This window comes from Falco naumanni, chromosome 9 (genome assembly GCF_017639655.2).
Source record: "Falco naumanni isolate bFalNau1 chromosome 9, bFalNau1.pat, whole genome shotgun sequence".
In the NCBI taxonomy this organism is placed as follows: Eukaryota; Metazoa; Chordata; class Aves; order Falconiformes; family Falconidae; genus Falco; species Falco naumanni.
Genome location: NC_054062.1, coordinates 26,392,248 through 26,419,386, shown reverse-complemented (window position 1 = coordinate 26,419,386; position 27,139 = coordinate 26,392,248). Strand labels below are relative to the sequence as shown.

General features: G+C 36.7%; 1 protein-coding gene across 1 annotated transcript in view; it reads left to right on the top strand.

The window, feature by feature from the left end:
* Positions 1-5,494: 5,494 nt before the first annotated feature.
* DNTT (DNA nucleotidylexotransferase) overlaps positions 5,495-27,139 on the top strand; it is a 94,726-nt gene continuing 73,081 nt past the window's right edge. Inside the window, exons 1-4 of the mRNA XM_040606752.1 lie at positions 5,495-5,697; positions 9,089-9,263; positions 15,479-15,604; positions 26,217-26,387. Of these exons, the coding sequence (XP_040462686.1) occupies positions 5,495-5,697; positions 9,089-9,263; positions 15,479-15,604; positions 26,217-26,387 (675 nt within the window). The remainder of the gene's footprint in view (positions 5,698-9,088; positions 9,264-15,478; positions 15,605-26,216; positions 26,388-27,139) is intronic.

Genomic DNA, 27,139 nt, shown 5'->3' with positions numbered 1-27,139 from the left:
AGGAAAAAAAGCTTCTAATTGATTTTTCCTTGACCTGCAAAATTTACAACGTGTCACTCAGATGAACGTCGGTTTTGTTTTCTCTCTGGAGACAACACAAACATATGTGTAATCCTCATCAGCAATTCTTTCAGCTTCTTGGATGCTGGCTCTGACTTTTTCTACAGCTTATTTTAGTGGAATGTGCAGAAAGAGCTCTGTCAGGACTCACCGTATTGTTAGCCATTACCTGGTGCTTTTGCTCCATAGCCAGAAAGTGAGATAAACTTATCTTGGTGTGATGCACAGAAACTTTTGAGAGGACAAGGGGACATACCACATAATATTATTTGTAAGTTTTTCTTCCCTCTGCAACATTTTCTATGGTATTTATGCTTAATTACTCTCTTCTATATTACCTAGTCTGATTATCTCCTCAGCTTGATGATGAGCCAAACTGCAAGCCAAAGAAGCTTTCCTGTACTGCTGAAAATAGAGTGTATAGTTGATAGCTTTATGTGAAACAATGGCAGTAACCTTTTCCCATTTTTCATTATTTTGGCTTAAGTACATCTATCTTTATTAAATGTATCGTGCTTTACTATCTGTAAGTGTAGAAGGCATAAATCTCACACATACTGCTGTTCGTATATTTTGTAATGTAAATAGGTCTAGAACTGCATTTGGATAGTTACTGCAAGATGTGTCAATTCTACCATCTAGTAACTATAGTAACAACTAATTAAAAGAAGAAACATGATCAATTTAGCTGTTACATTAGCAGTATCCTACTGAAGGAGTGGGGGACGCAATAAGGATTCTTTATGGAAGAATGAAGGTGTCAGGATAAGAACTTTTATAAAAAAGTGTGTTCGTTTCTAGTACTATGTTTTTATATATGAAGTTTCTGAAATGTCCACAGGAACATTATTTGGTCATCACTGAGAGCAATAGTCTTTTTAGCTGCCTAGGCCTGGGAAGTAACTCCTGCCAGGATTTGTCACCAATTACTTTTTCCCATGCTGCAAGGGAGAACCTTATTGCTCTATTTAATTATTCAGCACGGTGGTGTCTCTCTTCCCTAGTTTCTGAGGAAAGGGCTTAGAATAACAACCCTTTTTTATAATAGTTGTGTATACAATCAATTAAAGAGGCAGTCAGCTCTTGGTATTATGTTCTACATGGGCATTTTTTGAGAACTGTTGCTAAATACATTCTTCTTTTCCAGGTTTTATGTCCAATTTGGGGAGAGGAAAAAAAAAAAAAAGGAAAAGATAACAAGTAACTGTTCTGACCGCATACATCAGAAATGTGCATTTGATGATAGCAACTACAAGATTTCATGTCCTCTCTAAGCCTAGTTTATCTTACATGCCAAATACCTTGATATAGCCAAGTAAGCATATCCAAAGCATGCTATCAATTCAGCAATTTTTCAAGATTCTTGGTCATCTAGGTATTTTATTGAGTTTATCATCTTTGATGTGAATAACTCAAGTATGTATACTTCAAAGTTGCCCCCTGAAAGTAAGTGTTCCAGTAGTTCAGAGAATATAAACACCAAAGGGGATGAGGGAGAATTGATTTTTAAATATATTCTGGAAATTTCAGATAGGCTTTTTAAATGTATTCTGGGAAGTTCAGATATGCTTTTCAATATTTTCTTATCTTTAATAATAGTACATTTATTCAAAACACTGGAATCAAATGTAACAGCATGATGTTATGTTTATTTTGTAGGCTAACCTATGGGGAAAAAATAGGAACTAAAGAAACGGGTTCATGCAACATATGTTCAAACAAGATTTTGCTGGGGCAGGTAGCAGTGGCCAGGAATTCCAGGTACCTGACCCCTTTTGTCCAATGGAATTGTAAGATATTGTGAAGTTTGTTGATTACTGAAAAATAATGAGAAACTTCCCACATAATGTGGAATTAAGGTCAGAAACTCGAGGCCTTCATGAGTCCATATAGATCCCTGGTGATAATTGAAGCAGAAGACTGAAGTAAAACAAATAAATAGAAAGATTAAAGCAAAACCTGTACTTGTTTGTAAAAGATAAAACTTCACCAAAAATTTCTTAAATATTTTATATTTTGGTATAGGTACATCCTTCAAGTTTGTGCGTTGGCTAAGTGTAAGTGGTACAAATATAGAAAAGTGCTATGTAATGACTTCATTTAAAAATAAAATTGGATTCCACAAAATTTTTACTAAACCCAGTAAAAACATGTGCCATATTTTTTTAGGCATTGAGAGATTGTTAGAACAGGTATCAACAGTAAAGGGAATGCTTAGAAGCCAAGGAACTCAGAGTTTAAACAAAAGCAAAGTCATTACAATATCTAGACAAAAACAAATATCAGAATGATTTTAAATTTTCCATTAAATTGTTCATTGAAAAATGCTGAATTACCTAAGAATTTTAAATGAAAAAGCTAAGAAAAATTAATCTTTGAGAAACAGTACTGTGTAAAATGCCATTAAGCCTATGTGAAATCAATAAAGGTATCCAAACAATCACTTAGCTAGTTTTTATTGATGGTGCTTGAGAGATGCTTTCTCTGAAGATTAGCATACTGCAGCTGTGTATTAAAAGCACCTTCACTTTTCACAGGAAAGCTGTATAAGATGGGCAAGTAACATTTTATGAAATATTTACCATGCAGTTCACCTGAAAGCAGGGCACTATCAATAAGGTGCAGTAACAGCTTGTGAAAATATTGAAATTCAGAGGAGGTGAACTGTGTTTTCTAGAAATCGTGTGTTCTTGCACTTTTCCTCCTGAGGAAACCCCCTTTGAAGCCAGATGGTACTCTGGGCTTCAGGCTGAGGTCTGTACTAGACACTGCTTGAGGACTGCTTGGGATGCTGTGTTGGCACCAACCCCACAAATGATGAGGACCTTTACTTAAATACCCATCAGCATTTGGGTACATCTCGGGCTTAATCCCTGGCTTTGAATGTGCACAAAACTGACTCGAAGCAAGAACATCAGAGCATGGAAATTTGCTCTAGATTTCCCTCCAGGGATGTGAACTACCCTGAATTCTGGGAGACTGTACTGAGATGGAAAAAAATTCTGCAATTTTCTGTGGCTGTAGACCACTAATCATATGTCATGACTCAGGTAACAGGGTACTTTGTTATAAATAAGAGAGACACTTTTTCTCTGCTGTATTTGCTTTCTCCCTAATGCATATTCTACTTTCTGTGTTACTGTCAAATATATTACCATGTAATGTTGTAGGAGAGTGGGTTATTCACTCATCTGGGATATGGAAATTCTGTTAATTTTAGAAGATATGTTTAATAAAATTGCATCATTGGCAGAGACCTTTTCATGATACTATACTGTGTTTACTAGACGGAGAAAATCTCTTTGCATTAGGTTCAAAGCCTTTCCAAAGGAGCTGGGTGCCTAGGTTGCTTAGATATTTTGAAATCCCACTAGACCTCTGTTTGCAGCTTTTTGGCACCTAAACACCCTCGAAAATCTGGCTTCAGTTATTACAGTAATATGAAGGAATAACTTAATGTTTTTCATGCCAGAAGGATTTTACTGGCACTGAGCATCTTGACGTTACACTGGGGGAAATTATATTTACATGTTTGAGAGCACTGATTTAATTATAACATAAAATAAGACTTTGTTTAACATATGTAAAGAATCTGTTCTCAAATACGTTATTCCTTGTAGGACTTGAGATAAAGTGCCTTACCAAGCCTAGGAAGGCTGTAAACAGGGAGATGGCCAGTGTTCAATCGTTGATTAGCAGTTTGGAAAACAGACACTGAACACTCAAAACAGATTACTCGGCCTTAATGCCAGGGCCATCACTTAATTTTTTTTTCTTCCTTGCTGCTATTCTTTTGCTTAAGCCTCTTAAAGTCTGCTTGTCCATTTTTCAGTTCCTGTGAAAATATCTCATATAATTTCAAAATAACCTTGAAATGATTTATTTTGACAATTTTAATGTCATGAATCAGAAAGAGGAATAGATATTTTGGCTTCTGGATTATCCTTAGGCAAGGGAAGAAATGAATGGAGTCTAGTCTATGTACTAAATTCTGTATATCTTTTCTTCATGGCCTCAGGAAGACCCCAGAGCTGCAAGCTCTATATTAATTTTTGATGGTTATTTTCTATTCTGATGAAAACTCCTTCTTTATATCTGTGCTAATACAGTTGAAGCAGAGAAAGCTATAAGGCTGGGAAAATGTCAGTAATACTTTTATAATTTAATTTTAAACTCATGGTCATAATTGCAGGAAACAGGTTTTGACTCACTTTTCCATAACTCAGGTTGTATATCCATCCATGATAAAATGACTGAAAATAAAATTGATAGATCTGACTTAGGCAGGATTTTTCCACCTTGCTTGCTCTCCTGAACATGAGCAATGAGAATTGCAATATATAACATTTCTGACACGTTCTGAAGGACTGGTAAAATCCAAATTCTCTGCTACACTAAAAATAAACATTCAACTTGACATGGAAATGGGGATTTTTACCACTGAAGTACATTTGTGCAGAAATAGATGCACATGCTGTAAACCTGGTTGTTCGCACTCACTCACTTTGCTCTGATGTAAATTCAGGGTGATACCTAACTGGATCCAGCATAATGTCTGCAACATATTTTAGCATAGTTGTCTGACAACCAACACCCCATCTCTAGCAGAGGATGGTACATAGTCTCCACAAACTCCTTTGTAGTTTTTTGGATGTTGCTGGGTGCTTGAAAGCAGGAAGGTAGTTACCTTTTCCCTTCTGTACGTGCCACAGAAAGCAGTACATTCCAGGGCAAATAGTAGAAAGCAATGTTGGCAATGCACACCAAAGGTATATTTAAACACATCTTTAATGCTTTCTCTTTGTCTTTCATTGCCTTAGTATCAAAACAGCAAAGGATTTTGTTTGTTGTAAATTTAATTTCAAAAGTTTTTCCATTTGCATTCTTAAAAAACTCTATCCCTTTTAAATCAAATTAAATACACAGAAGTAGGAAGTGTAGAGGCTATTCTACAACACATTTGTATACTGTTATTTAGTTGCATTCTAAGACATAGTTGTTGGCTAACAATAGGAAGATTATTATTTTTTTTAATAAATTGAAATTTAATGTGCTCTGCAGTCTGGAAAAATTAGATTTGGAAAATATTTGAAAGCAGAAACTGATGGAACTGTGCCATTAAACCAGCTGAAGACCTAGCTGATATTTTGACATTATTTTGCTATGATCAATATTATTTGTGTAAAGTCTTTATAGGTAATGGCTGTTTTAAGGAATAAAAACATATTTGCACCTGTCTGGGGTAGCTCTGTGCAAGAAGTCCCAGCTGGTAGAAGCAAGTGATGTTTTTGCTTGTGTAACACCTGGTTTTGATTTCAGAGGGGAAACTGAAGAAAATTACTTCAATGGGTGGGTGACATTAAGTACAGCTGCTGCCTGGCAGAAAGCGTGTTACCTCCTTTTTACCCAAGGGAAAACACTTCTACCTTGCATCATGGATAGGATCAGAGCTCCAGGTGTATTATCTCAGAGGAAGAGACAGAGAGGAATGCATTCCCCAAACCTTTCCTGCAGTTATGAAATAAAGTTCAATAAGTTTGTCATTTTTATTATGCAGAGGAAGATGGGGATGACCAGAAGGACCTTTTTGATGGAGCTGGCAAGAAGAAAAGGTTTCAGAGTAGAAAGTGAGCTAAGGTAGGAAAATGTTTATATGTATAGAAATAACATGTAGTAATGCTGCTTGAAGCATTCTAATTTAATACATACAGTCATACAAGTGACAGTGGTTGAAGTTTTTGCCTTTGGTGGATATACTTTACTCTTCATGCTATAAAGATGCTTCAGGATTACAGTGGATGTTCATAGAGTGTGGTTCATTTCTATTGTCTTCTGGGCAGAGAGCAAGCAGAACGCAAACATTAGCAAGATTTCTAATTTTCATCTCTAAAACCTGTCTTTCTAATATATCTTAGGTCTGTCAATTTTAATGTGTCTGCTTTTTTCAGTGTGCTGCTTCTCAGGTGGAAAATAAAAAATGCAAGGTTTGAACTTGCAAGTGTTTTTCATGGGATGTGTTTCTATGCATTTGTACAGTCTCACTAGAATCAATGAATCCTGTATTTAGCTAATCTAAATCAGCCACTGTTTCTTTCCCCCTTGAAGTCAGGTGAAGATTAATCTAAACTTAATGGCCGAACCCAGAAATGAAAAAAAATTAAATATACAGGAAAGGAAAATGCGATGGGTTGAGAGGGGCATTTCTCTAGGACATCTCTGGTGTTCTAATATTTAATTTTCCTGTGAGTAATACACTGATGTGAGTCTCAGTGGTACTGGCTTACGCATTGGTAAAATCCAAAAGAACACTGGAGAAAAAAATGGGGAATAGAAAACCACATACATGGCGTTTCAGGCTGAGTATAGACTCCAGCTACAGATTTGTCTGGTGGTGTTTCAAAATGGGTTGGTTTATTGAAGCAAGACTTCCTCCAAATAGTGTTTTTCATGAGTGCTAGTTATATCATTCTGCAGTTTTCTGAAAGCTACATCATTATCTATGTTCTCTGAGAAGCTGGAAGAAAACAAAGTATTGATTGCTTCTGTGTATCTGTATGCAGATAGTATACAACTGGGTCCTCCCTATAAGAGCTCATTTCCACAGATTTTTCAATCCCATCAACTTTGAAAGCCTGAGGAAGACGGGAGGATGAAATAATTTGTAAAGAAAGATTCAAGCAGGTATTGAACAGAAGTAGGCAATTAGCATCTGATACAAAACTAATTGAATTCTCAGGGAAAAAAAAAATGAACTGGGCTGTTCTGAGTCCTTCATTAACAGTCCATTGAGGACTGAGTAGAGGCTTTATCTGGGCAGCTTCGGCACACAGGTATTTATTGCCATTATGTTTCAGACTTTCTGTAAGTTGTATACAAGGCAGGTGTTATGTTTAATTTCAGCTTAGCTGCTACTGGATAAACCAGAACTATTTAATTGTTGATTTTTTGTTTTTGAAAATGCCAGAGGAAATGCTAAATTTGCTACGTTCTGTGCCAAGAGAAAAGCACAGCTGTACAGGTACCAGAGGAAACTCATCCATAGCAGCTAAACTGCTGCTGTGAGCTTAGCAATGGCAAAGTTCCCAGATCTGCAGCTTGGTACATATGCATTACATATGAATATTTTATATAAAGTGAAATAAACCACAGGAAACAGAAGTTCTATGTCTCTAACAGATTTTTATTTTTTTTAACTCAAGTAAAGATGTGACAATTTAATTAAAGTAGAACCTAGCAGGGTTAAATAATAATGAAACCAGTAGTATTTAGTGGAGATTCACCTAACCTAGATTTGTAATTTTTGAGATTAAAAAAGAATTTGGATTATTTTTTTTCCAATGGACTTTGCTTTACAAATTGCACAATACGCAGAAAAAAGAATTATGCTATACCATGACAGTCTTTATATTTCTGCAGTATAGTGCATTCAATACATTTCTTTTATTTCCAAAATGTAGTACACTTAATGCATTGGAGGATTATGTGATAAGTTTTCTATGGGGTGACTCCAGTATTTGTCATTGTGATTTGGCAACTTAATGAAATTGGCGATTATTGGTATGAATCAGGGTCACAGGGGTAGGCCAAGGGGTTTTGCTGGTCTCCTAGAAAGCAATTTGCTTTGAAAGGTTGTGCAATCTCTTTAGCAGTTAGCACATATCATTTTTAAAGTCCATACTAACCAGTTATCTCTACCAGTGGTGCCCTGTCTGCTGGGACAGTTGAGGGCTTAACTTCTCCAGGTGTTACAGAAGGGCTGTAAAGCAACCTGTGGGGTCCGTTTGGAATTTGCTGTATATGCACAAGGCTGTTACAGGCATGGGCTAGCAGGAGGTTATAGAGGCAGCCGCCATCAGGACAATTTATGTTCCAATTCTAGGCTTATTTCTATAAAAGTGAAGTCAAATAATGACACTGTCTGTCTGTGCCTTTTATCCCAAGAAGTTTAGGAACCTGTTCACTGATATCAGTTAATGTTGGTATATATTTTGGAGATACTGAGGTTCAACAAGTCTCATGAAAATGAAGTTTCCTCCCTTATCTGTTGTATTCTTTGTGGGTGACAGCACCCTCCTGGGGTGGTTTCCCTCCTAGGAATCACTCAAAATTTCCTACCAAGTGAGTAATTTTCTAAACTTGCTGAGGAACATCAGCAGGTCAGGTAGAAATTCACAGATCATCCTAAGTGAGTATGTAATTTTTGCTTGAAATGTAATTGTCCCTGTCCATTTTTTTCCTGTGGAAGGTGCAGAACTGTGCCTTTTTAATCACGAACTATCATGGGATTCTTTCCAATGTTATTCTAGTACATCAACCCAAATTTAGTGTAATGAATTTTGTGTTACCATATTTTTAAGCAATGCACACCATATAATCTACTGAACAATAACTCAATCCTTAAATTTTATGTTTGCTAAACTAAGATACTGGCCTTGTAAGAGACTGGCCTCTTAGTAGCAAGGAGGTGGTCTTTACATGGAGCACATAATTCATAAGATTTAAGTCATGAACACTTGACAATGCCATATCCAAAAAGCTTAATGTAAGTACGGAAAACTTAAATTTACAAAAAGATATTACCAGCTGTAAAGCTTTAAAGAATTATTGTTAACATGTTGTTTAATACTGTAAAGCTTTCATTTGTTGATCAGGAATATTGGGAAGGGGCTGTCAGGTATCGTAAAGCAGCCTTTTCATTACGATGCTGTTCATGCAAGTCAAACATTATCAGAGTTGTAAAAAATGTGTAATAGGTTAGTGTCTTACAGAAGGCAAATGATGCTGAAAGGAAGAAAATGGTGTACTTACTGGAGCTGTCAGGCTAAAGGCTTTCCTCAAATTAGAGTCAGTGACTGGAATAGATACATTGTGATATGAAAACACAACTGTTTCCCCCATCCTAAGTTACAATATATACTACAAATTTCAGGAAGTGCATGGTAAGTAAATATGGAAATAGAAGCTCTGTATCTGTGTACAGTTGGGTTCAGGGAAAAAAGAAGACTTCTTTTTGTGTACTTCTTGACAGTGACTCTGTCACTCATATTGTGGCTGAGAACAACTCTTATCCGGAGGTGCTGGACTGGCTGAGAGGACAGGCTGTGAGCGACAGTTCCAGGTTTGAACTGCTGGATATCTCCTGGTTCACAGCCTGCATGGAAGCAGGAAGACCAGTTGATTCAGAAATGAAGTATCGTCTCATGGTAAGACAGATCCTTTGATACGAATACAGTGGCATTCAAAATGAATGACTGTTTTTGATTATTTTTCTTTACCCCAAAACATATATTCTTGTGATATAATTTTTGAATGTAAAAACTTTTTCCCCTAAATTTTACATGAGTAATTCATGCTGTTTTAATAGATTAAAAAGACTGTGAATACCATCTATTACAAACTGGTAATATACATCATTCAGAGGCGGGGTGGGGGTCAGGAAGGGGGGTGTGTGCTGTTAAAGGAGAAATATCCATCAGTGAAGCACTTGCTGTTGTTGTGGTACTTGTGGTATTTCCACAAATACTTCAACATCATGATAAATGTCCCGGTGAGAGCAGTGTGTTTTAACGGGCTCCTGGTGGAATACATTGCCTCTTCAAAACAATACAAAAATATTAAAACTTCTGCTGTTTAGAAGTGATCAGCTAACCACTGGGCCCTTGGAGGACCTGTGAAATGTAGGCTGCTGTATTCTGTGGACGTACGCTTACAAACTTGGCACCACCAGGTAAAACTGTGCTAAGAAAAGAAGGGGTTTATCATATTATCTCTCAATGGGAGCTGTAAGGCAGAGGGTATTGTGAATGGCAGGCTGGTTGTTTGGTGAATGGTGTTTGACCTTGAAGCAGTGAACGATGATGTATTTTCCTCTGTTCCATAGTTAAAAAAATTATGTGCTAATTTCTCAAATTTGAGCATAGTGTGAAATGGTGGTATTAAATACCCTCAGTACAGACTGTAAATCAGGAGGGTGTGGTAGGGGTGCCTGGGCGTGCTGTGCACAGTGCGATGACAGCATGTGGTGCTGGGCCATGAAACAGACTCTGTGCTGCAGCAGGACGAACCTATTCCCTTGTTCTGCGTGCACTTGAGCCTCATGGTGATGGATTTAATGGGCACTGGTGAAGAAATTAATTCACACATCAAGAGAATAGAAAGTCTGATCTAAAGTGCTCTGAAGTGAGGGATTCCCACTGATTTCTGAGGTCTAGATTAGGCTCTGTGTGAACTGTGACTCCACTGCAAAACAATAACTGGGAAATCTGTAAACGCAGGGATGTGGCAGGATCCATAGTATGTATCTTCCTGTGAGGCAATATTTACCAGCAATATTGCAGTGTTTGCTGCTTCATCAGCCTGATGTTTAGATTATGAAGGATAATTCATACATATCACCCTTCCCTAAGAAAAATTATAGCTTCTGATTAACTTTTTCTGTCATCTTTCATTGCCAGAAACTATTTTCCAGCATTTTACATATAAGAATTACTGTTTAATAACTCTTCAGGGCTGGGAGATGGGGGGTGGAATGAGACACGTGAATACACCAGATGGAGCTGTCGCTCTCAGACTCAGCATAATTCCGTGACAGAATATTTGCAACTCTTCCGATGAAGTATTTTTGCAGTATATTTATAATATTTCAGTGAATCTGCTGGAAGGAGAATAGACCAAAGAAATTAATGTAAAATGGGAAAAACCTGAAAACCTTGTAAGTACTGCATTATGTAATCTTACAGGCAAACAGGTCACAAAAATATAAATACTGGGAATGCAAAGAAGTTCTTTAAAAACAAGAAATAAATTCAAAATGTGAGCAAAGTCCTGTGAAATTTGCTGAGTTTCACATCAGGATTAAAAGTAAACCAAATTACACTTTATTTACATTCTTAATTTCAACGGTGCGTGAAGACCTATAGATTCAGATAACTCAGGAAATATGTTTTCACAGATGTGTTTTTTTGCTTTTCAAAGCAAGAAATGCCTTTGTCTTTCTCCAAAATGTCTCCAATGATGATGAAGCTTACTTTCCACCCCCACCCCCCCACCCCCCCGCCACTGAAATCAATGAGGCCACTGCCTTGGTTTTCTTAGTTTTCTTTTAAATATAAAATTTCTTTTGGAATACTGTTGGAGCAGAAACTGCTGAAAAAGGTGGCAGCCCTGACAGGAGATCATTATTATACTTTCAGACTGGATCTGCAAGTAAGAGCTGCAGTTCTTATTGAAACACAAAGATTTCATGCTAATAAATGCAGAGTGCAAGAAGCAAGCCAGTGACAACTGTACTGTTATCTGTAAAGCTTATGGTTAGGACCACTCTTAATTATTTAGTGGCTCTCAAGTAAGAAACATTTTTGTAAAGCAAACAGGAAAGGAATAGAAAGGGTTTTAGAAGTTCAGCAAATTTTAAAATAATTTTATTGTTGCAATGTCACCATGATAATTCTTTTCTGCCTTGAGAAATGATGAAGGATTGAAGTAAAGGTTAATTTTCTTTTTAAGTACTAGACTATACTTGTACATAATGTAATTTAATTTGAGTTTCACTGAAGACAAATTTGGTCCATTATGTCAGTCTTGTAAAATGTGAAATGAAAGTGAATTAACAAACCTTGAACTCAGGCTACATCATGAAGGCTTTGAGGTAAAAGGAATGGATTGCAGTAGGGGAGTGTTTTGGGTGAAATCTCGTGTACATGTAGTTAGTGGTGAAATTCCCATTAATATCAATAGCAGTAAGATTTCATCTTTCAGATCTTACAGTAGTCTATTTGAAAGGTTGTTCTTCATTCAGAACATTTGTTTTAATGCATTACTAAAAAGAAATGTCCTTCTCCATGCAAAACAAGGGGAATAAAGTCAGTGTTACAGACCATTAGCTAACAAATTCATTACAATCATCACTAAACTACATCATTCTGTGATTGTGAATGGTCTGAGAGATGTTCTGATGTTAGTGATTTATAGAGTATGAAAGGTTGGGTGACCACATCTAGGGTGGTCTGAATTCTTATTGATTCACTTGGTAACAGTTGACTTTTATAGTTAATAGCCATCATTTAATTTAATAGGCTATGGAAATGTGGTAGCCAAACATCCGCTTTAAAGGGAAATAAAAATATTTCTCTGCCAAAGGAATGCCTTTGTCCAGAGATACCTTTCCCACCACAAGCAGATGGGTATTCTGGACAATAGCAGGACATGGACATTAATATGTATGCTAGGGCATCCCCACATACTAGAAAGTAGGGCTGTTTCCTGGGTAATGGAAAAGAAACAGGTAGAGGGAAGATTTCAGACACATAAAAAGAAAGGAAGAGAACTGTAAGTGGGCTTGTAACCTCAGCAGCCTTAGGAATTGTGCTGTGACTGCCTCTCTTCTGCCTTTTCCTCAGTCAGAACCCAAAAGTTGTTATTTTTTTTTGAAAGAAAAAGAGATTTACTTCCTTGAACAAAGGATTTCCCTCTACATTAGGAAAAGGCAGTGCTGCATCTTTTGATCCTTTGCCATATCATGTGACAGGTAACTCATATTTAACATTTTCCAGAGTGTCTCACTGTTGCCTCGTGAAAGAGAGAGGCTCTAACTAATGGAAGAAATTCTTCATACTGACAGTCAGAGTTTCCCAGAAAATAAAATGAGACTTATAAACTGGCTGCCTTCTCTTCATAAAATGCTGGATATCAGCAGACTTTATTATTTGATCAATGCTATCTGGACTTTACAAAGCTGCTGGCTTTTGAGTAATATGGCCTGACAACAGACTCTAGTGTCTGTGCACCTTATTCACTGCTGCTCCATTTTCTCTCTGTTATTTCCCTATATCATTATACTTCTTTGTTTTATATTTTTAAAAAATAGGTTGACAAAAAGCAAAGCAGCCCCCTGCAAGATTAATTCTGAAACTAAGCCTCTCTGCTGTACAAACTGATGCTAATGGTGCAGGCTGATTTTCCTGCTTATGGCATGTGGAAAATTTCACTGTAAAGGAGCGGTAGTGACATTCGCTGTTACAGCAGCCTGGATGTGGGGTACAAACTCTGACTGGCTCTAGCCGTTAAGCAGCCTACACATTTGGATATTTTTCAGTGGTTTCCCCTGTGCAGTGTACCATAATTTCATTTTAATGCAGTGGAGTTATCTGAAGAAAAAAAAGAAAAAAAAAAAAGAATTTTAATGGTTACATTTTTCTCATATCTGTAGTTGTTTCTTCTCAAATTGTTTTGAGGTAGTGTGAGTTTCCAGGATTGCTTGTTCTACACTGCAATTGCTAACTGATAAAATTTTAGGTTTGGCCCACAATCTGTACAAATTATTTTTTTTCATCTGGTCTTCCTACCAAAAAGCAGTATCAATCCTTTTCTTATGTTCTGCTCATGTTAGGAGATTGTCTCTGTAGTTCTCATGCAGGCATCATAATATTCCTTGAAAAACAGACGATAGTAATTACCGTTTGCTAGACATCTTTGCTGTTCATTGCCAACCGAAGTTTCTTCTGTTGTTACATACAATCCTATTTTATGTACATAGATAATTCCTATTAATTAAAAACATAACTTACTGATGAAAAAAATACTCAAAAATCTGTGCTGAGGCAGGAACCAGGATGTTGATGTGCCAGTCTATTACCCTCAAACACAGAGTTTCTGTGTTCATTTTGCTCTCATCCATGATACCAGGTAATGCTACATCTAGGGCTCATTCATTGTGTGACTATGTCCTAATGAAGATAATAACTTACTATATATTCTCTTCAGTAGTGTTCTGTTTGTTCACAGATAGCTGGCACTCTCATTTCAAGCAGTATATTAGCTGTAATCAATCAATGTTTATATGATTTAAAATAAATTTTAAAGTATAATTCATGAATGTGTGCAAAAGTGGATGAGTTGTGCTGTTGATCCTGGCTGAAACCCATTTCAGTTATTCCCAAGAGTGGTCTTACACACAAACTCCTTTCTTTCAGTGTATACCATGAAAACTGCCATATAATTCACTGCTCCTTCAGCTGTGCAAGCAAATGCCTTTTTTGTGTGTGCATGAATACTGTTACTTAAGTACTCTATCAAATACAAAGGCAATTTAGCATGAAATTATAGGGGGGAGGGGTGTGAAGGCACATACACATATTTATAGGTTTGCCTAGCACAGATGCTAGCTTCGTGTTGCATGTCTTTCGATACAGGGGAGAAAGGGTTTGTCATTATTGGGGTGAAAGTTTCCTCCATGTATCTCTGTGATACTTGTTGTTGTTGAACCATTTCCCTGTGGCTTCTTGATACTGCAATGCAATACGTTTTTTGCAGATCTGCCAAATGTTTTCAGACAAAATGATACATAGCAAAAAATACACAGAAATGCTGCAAACACTTCGGGTGTTCCGAAGTATTTCATGATTGGGCACTTTTAATAAAAGCAAAGAAATTAAAGGACTGGGCAAATAAAGCAGCAGAAAAGCTGGTGCTAGATTGTCTTTTTCCTTCCAGGAGAATCCCCTTCCCAGCCTACTGGGGTGGGTTTCCATAGGCTTTTTTATTGATCTTGGTCGATTATGAATGGCGCAACATTAGGCAAAAAGGGAACAAGTGTGTAGGTAGCCTGGTGCTTGGGAAATGCCCATTTAAGATTTGGCACCTGGTTCCTTTTCCCTGCTCCTGTGAACATCTAAAAATTATGTCTGAATTGGGTCAGCACCTGTGGAAGGGGCTGAGTGAGAAACCACATCATGAGGTGAACACTGGTGGTGTTGGAGATGACTCTTCTATGGCTGTTTGTAAATGTTTCCTGTGCTTTATAATGACCCCAAAATAGAACATTTAGCTTAATGAGTTAAGTCCAAACCAAAAAAAAATTCTTACATTTTACCTGGAAGAGGGGGGAAAAGTTTATTTTGAAGTCATATAAACATTTTTCTTTTACCACTGAATTGATCTAGAGATCAAAAGAATCAGTTATTTGTACATTGTGCACACACCCCTGTCCCCATGCTGTTGAATAATCTAGTGTTTTCTGGGGAAACTCTGTTCTTTCAAGCTTATCCACTCTTAAAATTTTGTGGGTTTTCAATCTTACTGTAATAATAAGAGTATTAGAGAGATTTGCCATTTAGAGAGAGTTTTTTTCTTTCTTTAAGTGACAGTGCCATTGAAAAGTCCCTGCAAGAATTTATGGCAGAAAATTAAAAATCCCGGTAATGACTAGATAAACAGGTATTGTCAGTGCAGCCAATGTGAAATTAAATGTTTTTTTTAGGAAGATGGTAGGAGCATTATTATTCTCTTACCTTGTCTTTAAAGGTGTATGTATTTTGGGCTCATAAAATGTATTTTTGGTATTTTAAGCTATTTGACAATTGTGTTGTGCACCCCCCAATGCTCCTTCTTTTTTTTTTTTTTTTCCCCCCCCTCTTGTTAGGAACAAGGTCAGTCTCCTGCTTTGAATACATCTGAATCAGAAGTGCCATCGTTTATTGCAAGCAAGGTATCTGAGTATTCGTGTCAAAGGAAGACAACTTTAAATAACTACAACAAGAAATTCACGGTAATACTTATTCTATCCATGAATTAAAAGCTAGCTTAAGTAAAATAATTAATACAGTACTTTTGTCAATATTTTCTATGGCACCCTCAGCAAATTTATGAGTCAAACTGGCAACACAATGATAACAATATAAAAAAGTTATAGATCTGCCATACTTAAATTAAAGCTGAGTGCAAGCTTAATTGCGTCCTTAAAGTGCTGCTGAAAGCTTAACACAGTGGATCTTTAAATATACTAATAGCTTGTAAACACATGAATTTTTAAAACAAATGATAGAATAACATTCTGAAAATGTTTTTTAGTCTTTCATCACAGTCTTACTTGACAAGTTGAAAGTAATGATAAGCAAAAGTTTGGTTTAGGTCAGTTCAAGGTACTTCACAATTGCTGCGCTGCCTTCTTGTTTGGCCGGGTGTTTGGTTCTTCCAAATGTGGTTGTAAGCTTTAGATTTCACAATTGCTTAGTTATGAAAACAGATTGCGTGATCATTGTAATTACTCTGACATGATGAAAAAACCCCTTAAATTGTCTAGTTAAACAGAAATCTTAGAGATCATCATATATGCTATTTAATGCTCATAACATTACACAATTCAGTGGGTATAAAGAGTCTGAGTTGTCTGGTTTAAATTCCTGTTAAGTTATTGTGCCTAATGGCTCGTCTTGGCTGACTAGATACTCAGTGACAACTATTCAATAGGAAACATTTGGCACCATGACTGCAATGTAGTCTGAATAAATCTGGCATAGTTAGATTCATATATTTCTAATATAACATGAAACACCTCCTCATCTTCTTAAATTTTTACTGTTTATTTTGTTATTATTTGTAATTTTTATGCTTTTACTTTGTGTACCTATAAATGCACACAAATCTTTCAAGTAAATTATTTGTAAGGTCTATATAAAAAGAGTAACAACAGGTACCAGTAATTTGGGAATTACAAGGTAAATGCTAAAACCTCATGGAATTCAGAACTAAAGATAAACCTAACTGTGCATTCCCAGATCAAGACATTTTAGAGTTGCTTTTAAAAATTAAACAACCTAAATTTTGCCTTGTAATGATGCTTTGATATAATTATTAATTATACCAATTATATAATAGTGTTTCTGTTTCCCAAGTAGGTTAAACTGCTTATTTTTTAAAAAAAATCCCTTTTTGAGCAACCTGATGGGAATTGAGTTTTGACCATGCTTTAAGCCTAAGGTTGGATTAGAGACCTCCTGAGGTTCCTTCCAAACCCGATGATTCCAACATTCCCAAAACTGCTTCTTTTGAAATGGCTACCATGCCCCACCTCCTACTAGAAAAACAAGGCTGTGAATGTTACTATTTAACTCCTGAGAGTACGCGTTCTTGTTCACTGTTTATAAGTATCAAATGCATGCTGCTGTAGGGGAAGATGTCAGACCAAATATACTATGAGCCAAAGATCCTGTAAAATACTGGCCACCTTGGAGAAATAGGAGGTAAAGTGTCTTAGTTCTGTACTTCCTGAAAACAGTGGAATGTGGGAGTCTGCTTCTTTATTGAATTTTCTGTAGTAGGACATTGTTAGTCATTCTAAAGGTAAAAAATGGTGATGGATAAGGGGAAAGTACAGTGGCTGCTCCTAGAAGGCACAAAGTTGTTGATTTTTAATTATCACTAACATTTTGAGCAGAAAAAGGTCTAGAATAAAGTAGTTCTTTTTCCAGTGATGCCTTTAAATTATTCTTACCTTTCGAAACATCCAATATCTTTATTTGTAAATTTATAATTTTTTTATTTTCCAAAACTGGATACTTTAACTCTAGTGAATATATTGTTCGTTTTCTAGCTGTTGAATTCCTGAATTTCATACAAAATTCAGTTCAAATGATAGCAGCAACATATTCGTTGGATGGTTTCTGTTATACCTGTGTTTTACAGAGAGGCAGTCCCTAAATTACTTCTAGGTGTATCGTTGCAGCAGTCTTAATGTCAAAGTACAACTTGTATTTGATTAATTTAGCTGAACACATTAGAGGCAGTGCAGTTCACTGACTGAAGCACTGAGACTGCCTTCTGTTATCCTATATATCAAACGTTTCTGAGGTTGGGTAGAAATTAGGTTTTGTAGTAACGAAGATGGCAGTTCCTCATCTTTGTACTTTGAGAGTAACTGTTTTGAGTACGTGCTGTATTGTATTTCTGGAGGTGGTACTGGACAAGCTGATAATGCATGAATCTATCTAGCATCTGCATCTTGAGAGTTATGTAACTCCTTAGGGCTGTTGCTCCTTTTCCTCCCAACCAAAGCTTGCAATGACAGCTGAAGTTTTGGGTGCTCATGGACTACAAGAGCTGGCCCATTCCCTGGAGGCCTGCCAGTTAGTCTGCCTAACATCAACAGAAGTCTGGTTTTCAGTTTTGCTGCTGTTTTGTCAGTCTTGTATTAAGCCTGTAATTCACGTTCTCGAATAAAAGTGTTCCAACAGACTTTTCAGTGTGATCACTTAACAAATGCACTCAAGCATTGGTATAATTCACTTGTGCATGCTGTGGGCAGCCAACCATTAAATGACAGTTTTTCCCTGGCGCAATGCTATACATCCTGAAAATTAGGTCCAAACCATCTTGAATTATGTGTTGATGGTAGTATTTTGTGTAACAACTTTATTCTTTGAGCCAGGGTAGTTCCTTTTTCTTACAGATTTTCTGTTTTCTTTGGTTAGCTTGAAAATAATGTGTTTTGATCTTGCCTGTAACAGTAGTGGAAAGCCATTATTTGCTTACACGTTCTTGGGTGAACTCACAGATCCTTTCTCTTACTGTACTTTGCCCTGATACCCTGTGTCAAATTCCTCTTTCAGATGAGTAGTAGTAATGTTTGAGAAAAAGTAGTTAAATTTGACACCTTTCAGTCTCCTCAGAAGAGCAGGAAAACAGTAAGCAGTGGCGTGTGTACAATGAGGCCTCAAATGGGCTGATTTCTTGGAGAGACATTTTTGGAGACTTGATTTATGGAGAAATTGGTATTTAGTGATCAGTTTTACTCTTGAGTCCTGTTCTGTATGTTTTTATCATCAAAGATTATTTATTAAAACCAAATAGCAGAGATATTTGATGAGAGCTCAATGTGGTGGTTTAACATGCTAGGTCCAATTTCAGCGTTCAGCTGTCCCATGTTCCCTTTCTGTTGTAGTAGCCAGAAAATAACTTGCAGAAAGGTGCAACAAACCTGTTTAACATCATGGAAGAAGCTACAGAAGGACTGGCAAAGACTGCAGATGTGAAGGTTTCATGATTATGTTCAGTATGGGGCAAATCCTACCTAAATTATTTTTTTTTTATATGGAGTAGTAGCAAGACCCGTTGTGTGAAGAATAGAAAAATATGTCAAATTGCATGCCCAGGAGGAGGTGGTGGCATTGTGTGGCAGTTCATGGAGGAGACTCGCCACTGCTTCAGACTTGTGGGGGCTCAAGCAGTCTTTGGGTCATGTACTATGGCCTCACAGTACATAGGCTGGGAACCACTGCCAGGGGCTTTACTGATGTGGATGATTCACCTGAATCACCTGAATGCAGAGCCCTGACCCACAGGTGAACTGTAGCTGTTCAGATTACTAAAGAAGCTGAACAAAAGGGCAAATCATTTTCACCAGAGGCTGTACCTTACCATGCTTCCTTTGAGTTTGTCTTATATTCCATAATAACATTAATGTTTAATATTACAATATTGTTCTCTGGCTCATTTGTAAATAGCTAGCCATCCTTTCTCTTTCCCACTGAAAATATACACTTGGGGGCTGCATTGTGTTTTCTTGTGGTAAAATAAATGGAGCCATTCTGCTGTGCCTGAGAGGCGTTGTTGGATTTGAATATTAATACCAGACTGCAATAAAATTCAGAAAGACATTCTTCTGTGAGGAAAATACAATTTAATTCTTACAGAAGAAACTAATTAAGTCAGAGGCAAATGGTTCTGTGATTCTGAGGCTTATTGCTAATGCTACTGAATGTTACTCTGCTTTGGCTGTTATTCATGGTGATGAGAAAGTGAATGCTTACCATGGGAAAGATGCAGATTTCCCTTCTACTCTGTTAGAGGGCAGGGGGGAAAATCCTTTTTTTAGTTTCTCTTCTTTTGTACCTACAGAAACATGTATCAGTTATGCCAGTGGCTCCAGCATTTATTATTATTCCATTTTAAAACAGACCTCAGAAGAACCTCAACTTTAATTTTATAATGAACCTGGGAGCTTTATAGGTAGAAAATCACTAACCGAATGCATACCCTTAATAACATGTGGTAACTGACATAGCTTGCTTCAGTAAAAGTTCTCCACGCAGTACATCAAAATTGCAAATTTTGTAAATGTATGTGAAAGATATACCTATACAATATGAACTGGTGGTTTGGTCTATGGAGGAAATATCTCTTCTCATTTTTAAGGTAAGTGCAAGGGTGCTCCTTAAAATGCAGAGAGAATATAAATATGCCTGCACTTTTCAGCAACCCAAATCTGTATGTATACATCAAATCTATGTTGCCTTATTTGGCCGTATTAATACATGTACTATACATTTAGCACTTTGTGTTTCTTATTACACCATATCTAGGACAATGCTAGGTGATTGGCACTAACTGCACGTTTATGCTCTGTCAGCAAATCTTTTCTCACAATTGTCTTGTTTTCTTTCACATTATATGGGAAAATATGGAAACTTCTCAAGAGTACCACTCTTTTCTGTTGTAAGAAATGAACCTGTTATTATTGATTAATATGAGGAGCAGCTGGAGCTAGCAGCTATTTATTTCTAGTAACAGTGTGTATACAAGGACCCCAAGATCATGCACGTTGTGCTATTACTGTTATTCTCATTCTCTCAGCTCCTTTGTTTCTCCAGCTGATGTAAGATGTCATGATGAAATCTTTGGACCTGGGTGAGTATTGGGCTTTTCAGTTCAGATTTAAAAAAAACTCAGATTGGACAAAAATGGATCATTTATTTGATAATGACTTTAGCCAGCACTACATGTTGGCTCTAATTGCTTAATTGCCCTTGAAATAAGCACCTGAAAATATTTAATTTCTCTCTGTGTGTATACAAAAGGTATTCATATGCCCTATGTCTCTTCCCATTGACACATGTAATTAGGATTTACACTGGGGAGTGTAAAGTGAGAAGAAAATTATTTGAATGAATGGTTCATTCTAGATCTCTTTAAAATCACTTTGAATGGAGACCAAACACTGGCAAGAGCACTGTGATGAGAACTAGGACCCAGCCTTTGGAATTACAACTTAATAAATAAAGTTCAAGTAGAAAACAGTGATTGAGAGGAAAAGCAATTAATCTCAGATTGCTGCTCTAAGCATAATAGTCCTTCAACCAGGTATCATGTAGGATTTTGTGGTGGTGGTTTTTGTTTAGCACACTTTGGATTAAGTTCACCTGTGTAATGGTATGTTGGGGTTTTTTTATTTGTGACGCAGTAGCACTTGCAGGGTCAAGTAAGATAGAGGCCTTTTTTATAAGAGATGCTGTACACACATTGTAAAAGACAATCCAAGCCTTGGAGAGTTCATAGCCCTAACGGACCACAAATGAAAGATAGCAAGGGAAACAGCGGCAGGGAGGTCTGAAGCAGCTTTCCAAGGTCACACAGCAGAGGAGCAGTGGCTGTAGACAAGTGAATAAGAAGTGCCCTGTCCATGAGGCTGCGGCTGTAATGCTTTCTCCACAAAACAGATTAGATTTAAAATATACTCTTGATAGTATAATACTGGTGATGTCTGTTCTCACAGTCTTACACTGAGGTTATTAAAGACTGTTTTGCAACTAGTGATGGAACTAGTCTGATGATCTTGTTGAAATGAGCAGGATAGTATGAAACATAACATGGGACCATTAGCTTCTGCTTTTCTGAATACGCGTGGATTCATATTCTGATATTAGTGTTCAAGGTTATTGAGTTAGCTGTTCAGCAGGCATAAACTAGCATAGCATTATTGATTACTGGTTTTTTTCTGAGAATCGTTCTCATATAGTAGTTGAGAGTCTTGCTTTATATTGATTTTGGTGTTGTGATTTTTAGCATTTATAATATATTTTAGTATGCATTTTTACATGTGCAAGATGCTTCCTCGTAACTTTACTTTGTTAATGATATTTTTGTCTTATTAGGTCTTAAATACCAGATATTAAATGAGCTTCAATAATTCTGTCAGTGTATCAGTCTTCTTCCTTATTTTTAAGATAATTCAACAAAATCTTTGTGTACTTTTGTATCTGACCTGCTGCAATCTTGAAGTCTATTCCATCCCCAAATTTTTCTATAGCCCGTCTCACTAACATACATTCCACAATTTCAGATACAGATGGAAAATTTGCAAAAACTGAAGTACTGAAATGTAGCCCAGCTATCTTTCACATTTAATTAGAGCAGCCTCTGCAGAATACCCCAGAAATTATGAAAATCCCACCTGTTAGAAATCTCTAGATATTTAGTTTCTTGTTAAACTAGTACCTTTTAAACAGGCAATCTGAATATTGATCTCATTGAAAAAAAGATAGTGAGATTCTTAATGTAAGAAATATGGAGGTTTAGAATAATTGAGGGGTCAGTAACTTTCCTTTTTATATCACCATAAGTAGATTTCACCATAAATCTAATAGATTGCTAGCTTTTTCTCAGCTAATTTAGGAGTTTTGTGTGCTTGTTCCCTCTGAAATATTATTCAGTATGGACTATAATATTCAATAGACGGCAACTCCACTTGGAGATCAGTTGCTTTCTTTTTTTTAAAGCAGAAAGATTTTATCAAAAAGAATGTCAAAAGCAGTTTTATATAAAAAGAGAGATCTGTAATTAATTGCAGCATTTGCAGGCAATGTTTTGTACAGGGAATAATGAATATTCAATACTATTTAATTGTTTATTTAAAACAGCTTAATGAGCTTCACCAAGGCGGGAAAACACTGAAAAATGCAAACTAGAGTGATAAAAATGCTTTGATTATATTTTCTCATTGACTGTCAGCAGCCTCTGAGTAAAATGTTACATGCGATTATCTCTTTCAATGATGGTGGTGACACGGCTCTTCTGAAAACTGTCATCCTGCTAGTAGGAAGGGGCTAATACCTCTCTAAAACAGCAGTGGTGCTGGTATATGCAGACACATTTATCACAATAGCTGATTTTTCAGCATAGAATACATCTATTTAAATGTGCATGTGAAAGGCCACCTGTTGGGAGTGAGAAAAAACATCCCTAGACTGTTTCAGCCTCCTAATGAAGAAGATAACTTTGCCAGTCTGTGTCATTACTACATATGACTGAGCAGGTACTGATGAGAACAGTTTTCTATGTTTTTTTCTCAAGAGACTAACAAGAAGGTAGCAACTATATCTTTTTGGTTCTGTCCCCTGACTAATCCTGTTAGTTAGTGTTAATGAGAGTAAGACATTTCTTGCCAAACACTGCTTTCTTGAGTATCCATGTGCACAGATTGTAAAGAGAGAAAAAGAAAGCAAAAGTAATCATAATTTTGTGAGTGGAACTGTAAACCTCACTTAAAGCAACAATTGGCATCTTCTACTGCATAGTAGAAAGAACTTTTGAAGCTGATAAAGAACAAGAAGAACTTGGGACAACATTCAAAAAAATCCACAGCTGGGAAAACATCTGACTCCTGTCATCCCCCTTGTAAAATACATTTCCCCGTTTGCTTTGCAGTACTGTGTATGCTGTGTTTTTTCTTCCATATGCAAACTGGGATGAATCCATGTTTCTTGTGACCTCACACTGGTAATTCTCCCCTTTTCTGCATTAGTTTTCTTTCTAAATGGGAACTATAATGTACAACTGTCTTTAGCCAAAAGGATTTGTAATTAAATACAACATAATTGTCAAGCAAATAAAAGTCTTAAATGTGGAAAAAAAGACAAAAGAAGAGCAGTTGGATAAATCCGACAATTAGCCACTGCAAGAGTTCTAAAGATAGCTGTAAGGAAGCTAATGTTTTTGTGCACTGTTTTTGTAATAGAATATTTTTTTGTGGTTCCCTACCCCCCAAGGAGCATTCTCCCCCCTCTCTTTGATTCCTTATACCCAAGGGCCAGTGAAATGTAAATAGTAGTAGAAACTTCCAGATCAAGCATCTTGCTAAACAGCTTGCTCTCTCAAGAGGTCTTTTGTGAAATGTTATGAAAATGGAATTGCACAGCACTTACTAATCAGGGTAGCTGATAAATAAATATGCAGCTAAAGGGAGGATTCTTCCAGCGAGAAAGACAACAGGTGACTGATTTGTAGAGAGATCAAGGTGTGAAGTTATACTGGTGATATAAAACAAAGCAAATTCTCTGTAATAAGCCCTAATTAATTATTTTAATGCACTTTAACATGGCACAGGAAAAAAAGAAAAGGAAAGTGGGGTGGTTTTGGTCAGCTAAGTTAGCTGTTTCTTCTAAAGGGACACTGACAAACCAATTAAGATCTCATATTTTTTATTTAAAAGAGGAAAATTTTGCAAATCCTATGGTCAGTAAAGACAACGTTTTCTTCAAGACTTTGATTTAAACTTTCATTTTGTTTTAGTGTAACTATGTTTATAATCTGAATGAAACAACCTATCGGTCTGTTTTTCTAGAACTGATGAAACAATGAAATGTAATATGTAAATAATATACACTCCTTATGAAAGATACGTTTAATTTTAAGAAGTTGTTGTATTTTAATGATCTAAATGACTGTAGCTCAAGTAAAATCTTTTCATTGCTGTTTAAATCAGGCTGTATTCCTTTGTTGCAGATAGGTGATATGTGACAGATGATGTTCTCAATTCCACGGATATAATAAAGAGTTGACTTTACTGGATTTGCTGTCATGTCAGTTAGCAGGCTTGGAACTGACTGCAGTTCACCCGGAGATATTACGCATGTGGCATTTGGAATGTGCAGGGCCTGCTGGTTTTTGCTTGGCTTTATCTCCCAATACAAAATGCATTAATGCCAAGATAAAAATCAAAGCAAAATCTATAATTATTATTCTTTAAACCATATAATGATACATTTAATTACAAATGAAATGAAATCTGAACCTAAATGTGAACAGTGATCCCATAAGCATTGAGGGCAGGGAAAAGCTGTTTAATCTTAATCCTTCCTACTATCCACCACAGTCATTGTTCTAGTAAGCTGTTTGCTGTCTCTTGATCCCTGTATCACGGGGCATTACTTATCCTTATTCCATAAACATTTCTGGACAGACACTTGCACTACAGCTCTGTGAAGTGATAATTGCAGGCAGATGCACACTGACAGCCACTTCTTTGTTATTTTGTAGTGCCTCGTGGGTCAAAGAAGAAACAGGAGTAAGTTGGGAAACAGGAAGGATGTGCAGCAACTGATGTAGTGGGACTTATGGCCCTTTCAGGGCTGGGATCTGTTAGCTGCTCTTGAGAGACTGGCCTGGGAGTAAGAAACGGGATCTCTAGCAGGAGTTCAGGACACAGTGTGGGGGTGCAGGAGCTTTGCAAGGCTGGCTTGTTTGTGGTCTGTGCCATTTGAATGGTGCACAGCAGCATCCCGAACAGCCAGGTGTGGGATGCATTTTAGATAAATATTTTGAACAGTGAAAGTCTCTTCTGGAAATGATACACTCAAACATCTCTGAAGAAACCAGTTAATTTTGCGGTCTTGAAAATTTTTGAGGTTTTATGCAAAATTTCATTAAGAACTCAGATTTCCAGCTGCAAGTCTCCACAACTACTTTTCTTAAGTTGCTTACAACCTTTTTTTGGTGGTATTTGTTCTCTCCCGAAACAGTATTCTGCAGTGGGAAACAAAAAGAATTGCCTCTCTTCTCCACCACTGTATGATCCATTCCTGCATTGCATTTCTACAAATTGTTCCTATTTTTATTTATATTTATATATATACACAAACACACATTTATGCATTTATTTTCTGGGAGGGGGGAGACTTCAAAGCTGCCTAAATGGTTTATGGATAGTTAATAAAAAAAAATAATTGTACTGGCAGTCTCCGGGTAGTATTGAGTACTATGTTGATACACCAAGCCATGGGTAGCTGGAGAACCATAAAGAAAATGTGTTTCTATTTGCATAGGTTACACATCTGAAAGGTGAGGAAAAAGAGAGTTTGTTCCCTAAATTACTAAATAAAAAATAGCTGCCAGTTCAAAAAGAAGCAGGTGGTTTCCAGTATTGCCACAAACTCCTATTTGGTTGTGTCTGAAAATGAAGGTATCACGTACTGACCTGCTGGATTACTTGTGTTTGGGCACAATTCTAATAATTATGGTGCTATTTCACATTGATTTATTAGATCTGCACAGAATATGGAAAGTGTATCTCACAAAAGATTTTAAAGTTTGGCTTTGTTACAGATCAGAATCTTTTCCCACATTTGCCTCTAAAATACAATTTTTGTGATACCTAGAAAATTTCAAGTGGTTCAAAAATTATGCTGAATTTTTTCAATGAACTCTATCTTTTCACCTTAGTATAAAAAATCGTTCTTGAATTAGCATACAAGGTAATCTTTCTAAGGAGTATACAGAATAGTTTAAGTTTTTGTTAACCTTTAACTTTTTTTTCTACACCTCCCCAGGATGCCTTTGAAATAATGGCTGAAAATTATGAGTTCAAAGAAAATGAAATAATCTGCCTGGAATTTCTGAGGGCAGCTTCTGTCCTGAAAAGTCTTCCGTTTCCAGTAACCAGAATGAAAGATATACAAGGGTTGCCCTGCATGGGAGACAGAGTCAGAGATGTCATTGAGGTAGCGTACCTCTGAATTATCTGCCAGTTGATTCTTTTACAGATCTACTTTTAGAGGTCACAGAGTGCAGCACTGATATCTCTGTGTATTTATGCAACCTTCTGTATTTCCTGTAATGACATTATATTATCCTTTTTAGTAAGTACACAATGATTTCTGGAAACCTTTTTTAGTAACGTAAGGTTCTGTCATAGAACCTCTACCCTTAGGAATAAAGGTAACTAATGAATAAATAGAAATTACTAAATAATGCACTCTCACCTTTGTATGTAATTTTTAAAGGCTTGCTTTGATTTGGATGTGGCAGGTTAACTTTTGATAGTTTTTTTTCATGTGACTTCAGCCCTTGGCAACATCACTTTGCTTACCTGAAAACTTTATTAGAAATATTATTTCTGCAAACTGGTAAATATTTAGGATATAAGGTTAAATCCTACCTTGCTATGAGTTATGGCAGAGCCTTTTACCTATTTGACAGCTGAACTTTACATTCTTACTTGAGCTTTGAGTGTTCTCTGTGTTTTTCTTTAATTCTTAGCCTTTTTCAGGACCCCACATCTCAGGTGCTGTTATTCCAGCAGGCAGCTGGTCGGGGGTCTCTGCTGTCTGGAGAGGTCATTGCTGGCTGTTGTGATTCACTCTGGCTCCTCATTTGCTTCACTCTACCAGTTCAGAATGTAGCCTCCAAACTGCTCTTTGTACCTGCTACCTGGGGACTGGCAATTCAGTTATGATCCCACAGAAAATAGGAT